This window comes from Leuciscus leuciscus (genome assembly GCF_965113295.1).
Source record: "Leuciscus leuciscus genome assembly, chromosome: 1".
NCBI classification, from domain to species: Eukaryota; Metazoa; Chordata; class Actinopteri; order Cypriniformes; family Leuciscidae; genus Leuciscus; species Leuciscus leuciscus.
The window spans coordinates 57,531,584-57,544,883 of NC_138725.1; the positions used below are offsets into that span (position 1 = coordinate 57,531,584).

At 39.8% G+C, this 13,300-nt stretch overlaps 1 protein-coding gene across 3 annotated transcripts in view; it reads left to right on the forward strand.

The window, feature by feature from the left end:
* The window catches only part of cacnb1 (calcium channel, voltage-dependent, beta 1 subunit), a 43,385-nt gene continuing 30,085 nt past the window's right edge, over positions 1-13,300 (forward strand). The window contains exons 1-2 of one of the 3 annotated variants that reach the window (XM_082177005.1): positions 1-351; positions 9,115-9,201. In XM_082177005.1, coding sequence (XP_082033131.1) covers positions 259-351; positions 9,115-9,201 — 180 coding nt within the window. In that variant the 5' untranslated portion in view covers positions 1-258. The remainder of the gene's footprint in view (positions 352-9,114; positions 9,202-13,300) is intronic. The other 2 variants (XM_082177002.1, XM_082177003.1) reach the window with 2 other exon arrangements.

Genomic DNA, 13,300 nt, shown 5'->3' on the forward strand with positions numbered 1-13,300 from the left:
AGGAGGGTGGGGCTTGGTTCCTCCGCTGAACAGCTGGAGATTGAGCTCGTTGTATTTGCAAAGGGAAGGGAGAGGGTTTCTGCTCAACGCCACCAGGGTTGGGGGCGCAACAGCGCAGTGGCAAGCCATCTGTAAGACACAGGAAAGAGGAAAATCACCTTCGTCTGCTTTATTTTATCTTTAATTATTTTGCAATGCACAATAAACTGAAAGCAGGATCTAAATGAAACATTAAAACCGAATTTAAAGTTTAAATCAATGGTACAGGAGGGTATTATGTCCAGGACGCCTTCCACCTCAACCCAGGAAATCCAGATGGACATGTTCGACCACCACGGCTCTCACGCTCAGGTAAGAGAGAGAGAGAGACACTGCTCAGCTTATACGCAAGTGCAAGCAACGAAAGACAAAATACAACCTGCTGCCCGCTATCTAAGAATGGCTGAGTGAAAACACAGATTTTGTTTATGGCGAAGATTAGTCGTTATAAACCGTATCTCAGATTGTGGTTACTTGGCAACAAGGCGGCATCTTTGCGCTCGCGCTCGGCACAATGTCTTTTAGAAGTGATTCTGCGAGGAAAGACACAGAAAGTTGTTAATGTATGAGCTACGTTGTTTTGAATATTGACATTTGTTTAGAAAAAAAAGAATTTTCTCCGGTAATTAATGGGAAAACATTATTTCATCACCTAGTCCCTGTTCACTCTGTCTCTCTAGACAGCTGGCCTACTAGAGTCTTGCATTTTTTATGATAGTCTATTCTGTTGATAAGTTACGAACCATCACTGTTAATTAAACAAGAGATCGCTTTTTTGTTCAGTTAAAACGTAGGCTACATCTGGTACTAGTTAAAGGCTCGTCTCATGAGCCGTTCAGTTAAAGTTAATTAAAAGAGGTGTCTGACACACTGTGAGTGCTGGAAAGATGACGTCAACATATGCTATAAAATATGTGATGTCATCACATAGCGCTTTGACCGTGGGGGTTTTTCTTACCCCAAACCACGCCCACACCGGACCACTATCTATCTATCTATCTATCTATCTATCTATCTATCTATCTATCTATCCTAACTGTGATGGCAGTGTTTGTTTTCCTAAGTAAACCTAAAATTGAAAAGGAATTAAAAGATAATCTACTTTTTATTTTGTTTTAAAAAGTGGCTTTTGGCCCACTTGTGATGGAGTCTTGGTCCACTTAATCGTCTTTTCTTTGCTCTGACCTCTTACTTCAGCAAGTGTGCAAACTTACCATCTACTGCCAAAAAAAGTACCAAAATCTGCCCAAAATGTAATTGCCCACCCTGGTGATAACATGACAAGCTGAACAAACAGCTACCCGATCACTCTCTTCTTTCTTCTCTCTTTTTCTGTCTAAATTTTTAGGTTTGTCACTTTCTATTTGTGAGGAGACAAGACAGTTTAACTTCAGTTTTTTTAAGTTAACCTCTCCTCTCACTGGCTCTGCTCTTTCCTCTGTTTAGTGGTTTATTTCAGAGGATGGTTGATGTATGAACGTGCACCTGTTCCATAAAGGCCACTCGTCGTCATCATCCTGTTCAGCACGTCTTATTAGTTTGGTGTGTGGATGGATGTTTCAGTAGTGCTTCTGATTGTTAGGGCTGTGTTTATATAATGGTCTTTATATAATGCAGTAGCGTGAATGTGTGTGACCTGTGCTGTGGAGAGGTGCTCTATCTGAATCATGTCTATACATAACTGTGAGGAGGCGGAGTGTAGAGAAGCGAGTGTGTGAACAAGGTGGTTGAGTACAGAAAAAGTGTATTTCCTAGTTTTGTTAAGCATAGGACCATGCGTCAGAATTTAATGTAGATATTAATATCATTAGCCACACATGGTCATTTGAGGACATTCAATTTAAACTTTATTAAGCCTTCTCTTCTCTTCTCTTCTCTTCTCTTCTCTTCTCTTCTCTTCTCTTCTCTTCTCTTCTCTTCTCTTCTCTTCTCTTCTCTTCTCTTTGTTTTCTGTGATAAACTAGTGGTGACAGTGTGTAACTCCAAAATCCTTTCCCCTGCCCCCGTGGCACAGCTTTTCTCCCTTAATTACCCAATTAGCCTCAGAGGCTGTTTGTCAACAGGAAACCTCTCATCACCATAGCAATACATCCCTCCTCCCTCCCTTGACATTTTGCTGGCCTTTCTCAGATCTGGTTTTGCTGTATATGAGCATTTCCTGCCTCTCACAAACCTTCCACATTAAACAGCTTATGGTCTGTAAAGATGGTTGTTTGATTAAAATATTTTATGTGTATTGTGTACTGCATTGCTCTCTGATATCCTGCTTGGTCTTTGGATACAGTGATTGTTAAGCCCAATTCACACTACTGATGGGTCGGTCATGAACGAACGAATCTTTAAAGGTCCCATTGCATGAAAATTAGTTTTTAACCTTAATATGAGTTTCCCTAGCCTGCCTATGGCCCCCCAATGGCTAGACATATTGATGGGTGTAAACCAAGCCCTGGGTATTTTTGAGAAAATGAAAGCTCAGACGGGCAAATCTAGAAATCTTCCCCTTATGTCGTCATAGGGGGAATGGTTACCTCCCCTTTCTCTTCTTTGCCCGAAAAGAGAATTTGGCCCACGATATTGGTTTTTCCTCGAGAGACATCATGGCTTGCAAACGAGCGAAGCATGCAGTTGCTCAGTGTTTGGATGTACAAATTAACAGAAAAGTATTTTTTTAGTTCCTTCATCCGAGCCTCTGAAGAACCAGTGGGTTATGTGAATTTCTGATGTGTAATTGTTCAAGTTCAGACAGATAATCCTTCTCTCAAAGTCGTTCAATACTGTTTATGCATCAGTAAATCAAGCCAGTGACTAAACGATCAACTTCACGTCGTTTCTCTTAGTAGGATGAAAATAATCTTACTTAAACTGTGATTAATATATATACAGAAAGCGATCAAAGAACAATCCCTTTCCAATCGCCCAAGCTGTCAATCACACAGCGCGAGTTTATCTGGACACTTGCCAAAACTCGTTATGAAATCAATGACGCTGTTACGCTGCACAACGAAGCTCTTACTGTACTTACCTCATGTTTGCATTGGTGAAATCATTAGTGAGAGTGCAGAAACTGCGTTGCAATGATAAGATCTTCATTCACGCGATCAACAGACTGTCATCTGCTCAATGCTCATCACTGCAACTTGCCAATCACAGCAGTGGGCGTTTACACTGAAGTCTCACAGCAGACACGCCCCTTCAAACAGAGCGTTCAAATCAGAGGCTAAAATCAGGCTAGGAAAAATTACTTTTATTTCTAAATTATAACAACTTTTGATCTAAAAAACATACTAACATTATAAGGGCACCCCAAGAAACATTCTAAAATAATAAAATAATCCATGCAATGGGACCTTTAATATGACTCGGGACTACCGAGTTGTCTCAGAGAGTGATTCGTTAATTTTGTATTGCATGCGCAACAAGTATACTGGAAAGGAAACAGAAATGATAAGTTCATCTCTCGAGTCTTCGGGTTCAGGTCCGAGTCTTTCGTTCTTCCTGTCAGTCCCATAGAGCCTATGCTGTCTGTCTTCGGGTCTGATTCTTCTGAGTCTTTCGTTCTTTTGTCACGTGACGTGATGTAACATCGCTGGACACAGAAATAGTTAATAATTCCCTAACTTTCTTACAAACAAGCGCATAGACCGTTTTTTTTTTTAACAGTTACATGCTCCGTTTTTGGTCTTAAAATTATAGCTTTTTTATTTCTTACAATTTATAATTTTCATCATTTCTGTCATGATGGTACTTTTCCATATGAATGTGGTACTAAAGAGTTGGTAATGCTTTAAACTTCATCTATGATGGGGAAAATCACTTTGATAAAGATACCTATATAGGCTATAGCCTAATAACAACATGCTGTTACGTGGCATAAAACCGAATGACTCAAACCCGAGAGATGAACGAATCAATTCTGTATCTGGTACCGACTGCATACCTTCAGCTTATGTGGATGTCACGAGATGAACGAACAGTTTAGCTCGGGAGGTGAGGTAAACTAACAGATTGCATAGTCTGAAGACCCAGATAAATGAATTAGCCTAATCGTTTCTGTTTCTCATAATTTGGCCTTTTCCTTGAATTGCAATTTTTTTCTTATTCTAAATGTGATCACCATTTGATGTGTTTGGGGAATTTGGCTATTAACATGTAACATTTTAAATACAATCTGCTGAAATGAATAAAATGAACGAAATGACTCGAAAAAAGATTTGTTCATTTTGATGAACGAGATTCAAAGATCCAAGTCAGTAAAATGATCCGAACTTCCCACTACTAGACAAACGGCAACAAACAAGATGGCAGTTGAATTTCAGAATTGAACGAAAAATAACTGTCGTTCTCACTGCCCCAACAGACACAGACAAATGCTGATTGAACATGTTCAGTCGGGTGAAAACAAACCCCGACCAACACCAACAGACGCCGACAGGGGTAACACACTGATCCGACAAAACCCAACAAACGTGTTGTTTGTTACCGTTTGTCTGTGCGGTGTCAATTGGACTTAAAGGTACAAGTGGTGTCAAAAATGCAATAAGGTTATTTTCAGAATTGTTATTGTTAAAACTATTACAATAATTGAAACAAGACTGAAATGATATAAAATATAAATATTACATGTAAAACTTAAACTTTAAAATGTGTACTAAAATTATTGAAACAAAAACAGAAATTCTTGTTTGATTCAATCTATTCATACAGGACAGATTAAGTTGTTCAAGTCCCCCTGTAGTCAATAATTTTATCCCTTAAAACTATTATAAACATATATTATAATAAACAAAACTATTATAGACATATTAACTTTTTTTCCTGTGAAAAAAAAATGTCTTCATGCCTTAAAGGTTCCTGCACACTGAGTCAGAAATTTTCATATGCATTTTTTCGTATTCGTCATTCGGTGGCTCTGAATTTGTTAAAACACTTCTCAAAATGCTTGCTACGGATGTGAAAAACGCAGAAAATCGAATCCGATCCAAATTTTTTTATGACGGAAGAAAGTTTCGGAGGCAGTGTGAGTAAACACGATTGACGCAACGTGAGGTCGTATTCATTTTTTAATGTGCGAAAATTTTGGACGAGAATTTCGGACACAGTGTGCAAGGACCTTTAAAATAGCTTGAAAGTAACTCCCCTTGCTTCATTTAATATGCACAGAACCATGAATATGCTAATTAGCCCCGCCTCCACTCACTCCACTCAGACTATCTGATCCACTCGGTCAACTTTACTGTAGTAAACGCTGCACAATGGTATCGCTCTTTACAACGTCAGACACATAACGATAATTAATATGATTAGCCTTTTGCTTGACTACGTTATAAAACAGCTAATAATGTGCTGCTAATGTTACACAAACCATTTTCCCGTTCGCCACCTCAGACAGTTGCCTTCTGGCAGTCAGCATCCAGAAACGCTTTGAACAACTCAGAACGTCAGTGGAGAAAGAAAATATAGTTCATCATAACATTGTAATACACATCAGATACATAATTCACCCGCTATATTGCTAAATGTACCTGATTTTTCATATGAACTGAAAAATATACCAGGATAACCTGGCCCCTCTGACACCTCTGCTTTAGAGCAGTCATAGTTAATGATATGCTAAAGCCCACCGGCACGTTGACGTGTTTGGCTACAAGGTAGTTAGTGATGTGTGAAGAAACACAGTCAATTTGCACATGGTTTGTCTTAAAGCATATTAAATACCACATAGACATATAAACAACATTCAAAACTTGATTTTCACCACAGGGCGTCTTTAATCTAATATTTTTTATTATTTTTTATTTTAGCTTAATTACAATCATTCCTTTACTGGAGTGAAGCAGGTGATTTATGCACACCAAGACCACGACTGGGTAAACGTTTATTTTTATTTTGACTTTAATAATATTGAAATTCATGATCTATGGTGCTAGATAAGTTTTTAGAGTGTCTTGTATACCACAATAATTTGTAAAGGCAGTGCTAAATTATGCTTTTTTGCGACTTTCAAAGACTATTATGAGCCTTTTATAGTGCGCAGCAGCAATGCAGACAGTGGGGTTCTGTCCCTCTGTCTGGTTTTAAATGAATGTTATGTTATTTCATCTGCACAGATAGAGGCAAGTTCTTTGGATGTTTACCAGTATTGGTAAAGATATGGCATTGTGGTTTGATTTATGTAAAAGTTTCCAGTAAGCTTGCAATTAGTCTGTGTCTGTAATCATAATATTGTGTAGTTAGAGTAACCAATGCTGAAAACCATTGTTGTTGAGGCTTGCTTTTTTTTCCAGTGTTTTTCCCAGAATCAACTACTGAGCAAATGTGTCAGACTTTGCACTAGTTTGCATAAGACCTTATGGTAGGGGTGTAACGATACCCTCATATCAGGATTTGATACCACAATACTGAATTCACGATACAATATTATTCCGATACTTCAAGACAAATGGTATAAGCCAGGTTAACAAAAAATGTACTGTTGATTAAAATGGTGAATTTGGTATTACATTGGGGGTGGAAATGAACAGTCTTAGACTTAGCGCTGGTAACCCAATGCACAGGACAATGGTGACACCAGAATAAAAAAAATTCATGATTCTGAAGTTGAAAACAGAATAATTTTTTACCACTTTAAGCCACTTTTTACTGGTAACATAAGACATTTGGCATTATCAGGACCCACAAATATTCCCCCATTGCATTATTGTCCATTATATTCAACATTATACACTGCTCAAAAAAATTAAGGGAACACTTTTTAATCAGAGAATATCATCAAGTCAGTTAAACTCATGGGATATTGATCTGGTCAGTTAAGTAACAGAGGGGGTTGGTAATCAGTTTCAGCTGCTTTAGTGTTAATGACATTAACAGCAGGTCCACTAGATGGGCAACAGTGAGACAACCCCCAAAACAGGAATGGTTTTACAGATGGAGGCCACTGAAATTTTTTTCCCTACTCATCTTTTCGGACTGTTTTTCACCAGTTTTGCATTTGGCTAGGGTCAGTGTCACTACTGGTAGCATGAGGCGATACCTGGACCCTACAGAGGTTGCGCAGGCAGTCCAGCTCCTTCAGGATGGCTCATCAATACGTGCCATTGCCAGAAGGTTTGCTGTGTCTCCCAGCACAGTCTCAAGAGCATGGAGGAGATTCCAGGAAGACAGACAGCTACTCTAGGAGAACTAGACAGGGCCGTAGAAGGTCCTTAACCCATCAGCAGGACCGGTATCTGCTCCTTTGTGCGAGGAGGAACATGATGAGCACTGCCAGAGCCCTACAAAATGACCTCCAGCAGGCCACTGGTGTGAATGTCTCTGACCAAGCAATCAGAAACAGACTTTATGAGGGTGGCCTGAGGGCCCGACGTCCTCTAGTGGGCCCCGTGCTCACTGCCCAGCACCAGGGAGCTCGATTGGCATTTCCCATTGAACACCAGAATTGGCAGGTCCGCCACTGGTGCCCTGTGGTTTTCACAAATGAGAGCAGGTTCACCCTGAGCACGTGACAGACAGGAAAGGGTCTGGAGAAGCCGTGGAGAATGTTATGCTGCCTGTAACATCGTTCAGCATGACCGGTTTGGTGGTGGGTCAGTGATGGTCTGGGGAGGCATATCCATGGAGGTATGCATAGACCTCTGCAGGCTAGACAATGGCACCCTGACTGCCATTAGGTATCGGGATGAAATCCTTGGATCCATTGTCAGACCCTATGCTGGTGCAGTGGGTCCTGGGTTCCTCCTGGTGCACAACAATGCCCGGCCTCATGTGGTGAGAGCATGCAGGCAGTTCCTGGAGGATGAAGGAATGATACCATTGAAGGGCCACCACGCTCACCTGACCTACATCCAATAGAACACCTCTGGGACATTGTGTTTCGGTCCATCTGACATCACCTGGTTGCACCTCAGACTGTCCAGGAGCTCAGTGATGCGCTGGTCCAGATCTGGGAGGAAATACCCCAGGACACCATCCGTCGTCTCATTAGGAGTATGCCCCGACGTTGTCAGGCATGCATACAAGCACGTGGGGGCCATACAAACTACTGAGTACCATTTTGAGTTGCTGCAATGAAATTTCAGCAAAATTGACAAGCCTGCTACATCATTTTTTCACTTAGATTTCCGGGGTGTCTTTGAATTCAATCCTCTGTAGGTTGATCATTTTCATTTCCATCAAACGATGTGGCATCCTTTCGTTCATAACACATTACCCAGTCCATATTAGTATAGATATCCAGCATGACATTTTTCCCCATTGAGATCTGATGTGTTTTCAAAGTGTTCCTTTAATTTTTTTGAGCAGTGTATATAGTAGTTTAAATAGTACTGACATGAACATTGTTTCTCACACAGTTATTTTTATTTTGGGTGAACTCACAATACATATTGTCACTACCCACGATGTTGCATTTTTGTATTGCGATATATTGTTATACCCCTACCTTATAGAGCTGACTACAGAGATTTTATTTCTTAAACCACAAAAAGAGCGCATATTTGAGAAGATTTTTATTCAAGCACAAAAATATTCACACAGAAACTTTCAGATGTTCTTTACCATGAAGGAATTATGACAGCGTTAACTGTGTGAACCCTGTATGAACCCTATATAATAACTTTCCAATTTAGATTCGTCATTTTCTTTGGTGTTAAAGTGCTTTCGTTTTTGCAAGCATTTGTGTCAGAAAGCTTGTGTGCATCGCTGTTAATGTGGGTTTTGAACATGTCGCAGTATTGCCTGATCTATCAGGGTCTTTTAGTGCCACCAAACCCAATATAGCCTCCTTCTGGTCTCGATGGCAACGGAGTCTGGCGCCTATGAATGCCACATAGAGGGCCCTGCCAAGGGCAGCCAGGCCATTGGCTAGTGTTAAGGCCAATCAGATTACTGATTCCCAGAGAACACTGGAGGACATAAGTAATTATGCTTAATCATATCTGGACACAGGGACAGGATGTGGAATCTACAGTTTGTGTTTGTGTGAGTGGGCATGCATACAAAAAAGTGGCCATTATTTCTAATTTCCTTTCATTTCTCTCTCTCTCTCTCTCTCTCTCTCTCTAATGTTCCCTCTTTCAGGGGAAGTGTGCAAAGAGGAAGAGCCGTTTCAAACGCTCAGATGGCAGCACCTCCTCAGACACAACCTCCAACAGCTTCGTCCGACAGGTAAGACGGCCATTTCCTTATGAAATGCCTTGTGTCTTTCACTCTTGAGTCATCATAAGGTATAATTCCCCCTTTTGAACCATCATACACCATATAATCAGGTTCTCAGCATTCATTTTAAAACAGCTATTTTATAGCTGAATATAGTTGTTGCAGTCTTTACTATACCAAGCCTTCCTGTGCTTACAGTCTGAGGTCAAAGGCTCTGACCTGTAGTTTGTGCTGTTGGTCTGTGGGTGTTTTTGCAGATCTTCTCCTTTTTACAGGAAGATTTCTGCTCTTCAGTCCTGCAGGATGCAGTTTTTAATATTGGAACAAACAAATATGTTGTTTAGATACATGAGCAGCACACATATATTTGGAATAGTACACTACCATTATTTGATAATGCTTTGTCTCCAAATAACATTTTTATATGGATCTTTTTTTTTTAAACACTTTCATCACATACCGTAGCGAGGGCGCCTCAACATTTTTTCCTATGCAATGACGTTAGCCAATCATAACAGTGGCCGTTTTCAATTTCTTCCACATATATATTTGTTTTTTGTGCAAAAAACTTTAATGACATTATAAGGGAAACTTAAGGAACATACTAAAATAATTTCATGACTCCTAAAAATAATAATAATAATTTGTTACGTTTATATAGTGCCTTTCTCTGCACTCAAAGCACTTAACATGGAACTGGGGAATCTCCTCAACCACCACCAATGTGCAGCATCCACCTGCATATGAGCCATTTATCTTGGGGGCATTTTTTTTTATAGGGGGCACACTTTATTATGATCTGAGAAACAGGCATTAACCAAAACAATAACATCCCGTATTTATTTAGCATAATATAACTGAAATAGACCAAGTTCTATATTAAAACAACACCAAAACACAAAATATGAATTTTCTGATCAGTGGAGGTTGAACCAACATCATGAGGATATGCACTTCCCATTTAAAAACATTTAGATTTAGATTATTCTTTGAAATAGTTTCAAGTTTCGTGTCATGCACAACCTACACATCCCAGTATAAACGATAAATGATTTGTTATTAAACCGTCTACGTTCACAAACCACTGTTAATGTTAACAGAAAAGCAAGCATAGCCTACTACAGTTGTGGTCAGAATTATTGGCATCCCTCGTAAATATGATCAAAGATGGCTTTTGATCTTTTATTCAAAAAGTAAACAAATTGAAAGTGGGGGGGGGGGGGGGGGGAGTAACATTATAAAATAAATGTTTTTCTCCAAAACACGTTGCCCACAATTATTGGCACCCCTAGAATGCTAGTAACACATCTCTGAAGTATATTCCCATTCATTTTTACATTTTTAAGAAACACACGGGTAACTAGGAAGAACATGAAATTGTCCAGCCATGACTTTCTGTTCCACAGGAGTACAAATATGTGGAAACACAAAGGCCAAATTCCCTTGATCATCCATCACAATGAGAAAAACCCAAGAAAAGATGGTTGAGCTTCACAAAATAGAAAGTGGCTGTAAGAAAATAGCTAAAGCATTGAAAAAAATAAGTTCCAATCAACTAAAGATGTTACGAATCTGCCTAGAAGGTGGACATGTGTCTATATTGTCTGAATGCTCGGCGAGGAGGAAAGTTTGAGTGGCAAGGATCATAGATGGAGAATTGAAAAAGAGCCTAAAAAAATCTAAATCCTACATCCCCACATGTTATTTGGGAGGGTTTCAAGAAAAATCCTCCTCGTTCATCCAAAAAAACTCCAGCATATTCAGTTGTCAGACACGACTGGAACTTCAAAAGGGACCTGGTTCTATGGTCCAATAAAACTTGTTTTTGGCAGCAAACCACCAGATGGTTTTGGTGCAAACAGGGATAACAAGTACCCCATGCCTACGGTTAAATATACTGCTCTATCTTTAATGTTGTGGACCTATTTTTTTTGCTAGAGGCAAACTTGCTGGACATCTTGTTCAGATACATGGCATCATGGATTCTATCAAATACCAAGAGATAAAAAATCAAAACCCGACTGCTTCTGCTAGAAATCTTATAATGTGGCGTGGTTGGATCTTCCATCAGGACAACGATCCAAAACAAACATCAAAATCCACACAAAAATGTGTCACTGAGCACAAAATGAAGCTTCTGCCATGACCATCCCAGTCCCCTGACCTGGACCCTATAGAAAATGAGTGGGCTGAACTGAAGAGGAGAATCACCAACATAGAGCTGGGAATTGAAGGATCTCCATCAGGCATTATAGGAGAAAACTCAGAGCTGTTATCTTGGCAAAAGGAGGTTGAAAAAAAGTATTAAACAAAAGGGTGCCAATAATTGTGGCCAACGTGTTTTCAAGAAAAACATTTATTTCATAAAGAGATTTTCCACTCATTTTCAATTCTTTTACTTCAATGAAAGGTTAGATTTTTGTGAATTTAAAAAAATAAAAGATTAAAAGGACTAACAATGCAGATTTATTTTACAGGCTTCTTTGTTCATATTTACCAAGGGTGCCAATCATTCTGACCACAACTTTATATGGAGAATTTGGTGCTCCATTTATAATAGAGTGCTCCGACTAATTTTTCTTTGATTATGTTTCATTGTAGAGATTAGTGTTCCTGTGAGCTAAATGCTGCTGAAGATGGTTCATTATGGAATAGAATGGCCAAATCCACAGAATTATGTTTTTTTGCTTTCAATAATAAGTTTGCTGAATTACCATGCGATTAGGGGGCACGTTGTGTCATCCGGGCGACGGGCCTGCATTAATCAGCTATGAAAATAATGATCAGCTTATTATTTTGTGCAGAATTTTTATATTGGTAATATCAATTTTAAATGTTTATCATTTGTATTACCAAAAAAATATTTGTTTGATAGTAAGTTAATAATTTTAGCTAGCATTCTGTTCTTCTTTTTCTTCCCGTCACATACACCTAACATTTTAAGGAAGGTTTCTGTGTCACGCTGAAATTTGTCCTCCTCTCCTAAAGTCCTCCTCACAGCCCCTGCTGAACGACATTTACCCATCCGCAGGGGGCGTCAGTCTAAAATACCTACTTCTTGCCTGGGATCTTTATACAGACCGGGAAGGTGGACTCACTCACACCTATTCTCACATATAGCTGTCCATAAATGTGATTCATATTACATGTGCTCAGAAACTTGTGTAACTTCAAAGATGTTTAGTGCTCTTTTCAAGATTTTCCTTCTACCATACAATGCTCTTAGAAGATTTATGAATATTTATGACCATATAGTACGTTTCTGTGTGTGTCTGCCCCCTCTTTGGCAGCAGAAAGTATGAAAACCTGTGTAGGCCTTGGTCTCATACACACCCACGCGTATACACATATGAACAAATACACACACACACACATACGTGGTTGTGCTCTTATACTGGCCAGGTTTCCATGGTGACAGGGTCCCGAATCTCCCCGCAGCATGCTGCACGGTTGGAAGAGGAGGAGGCAAATGGATTAGTGTGCTTGTGTATATAGGTGCATGTGTGTGTGTTTGGAAGTGTATAGGCCGATGTGTTGATTGCTGACAAAAATGTGTGGTCGCAAACAGCTGGGGTCATATATCAGTCCCACTGTCAGACACACACACACACACACACACATGATTGTATCGTTGTGAGGTAATGGGTGTGGCTCTCAAACCAGTGTTTCTTAGGATGAGGCCCCTGAATAATTGATCCTGTATCCCCATGGGCTCTCTTGATGGATCACTTTCTAATTTTCCCATTAGTTTGGGTGCCATTAGATCAGAACTGAGGTTGAGTGCTTCTTGGCTCTCTGAGGACCGGCTGGCGTGTTTGATCATGGCTTCAAATGGCAGCTGCACAACAGAACATCCCCTCGCATTTCCCTTTATGCCACGGTCGGTCACACCTGATGCCACACAAAAGCTGCTGCGTGCTAGCCGCTTCAGTACGTGTTTGCATGAGTTGTTTACTGTGTTTGTTTGTCTGGGTTACATCTGTTTTGTCTAGAGTGGTATTTCATATTTATCTCTATGGTTTTATTGCTAGATTTAAACATCCAGCATGCAGAGAGTGTATGAAGGAGGATAAGGCGGGTTTATATTTTTGTGACTTCAATCAGGTTA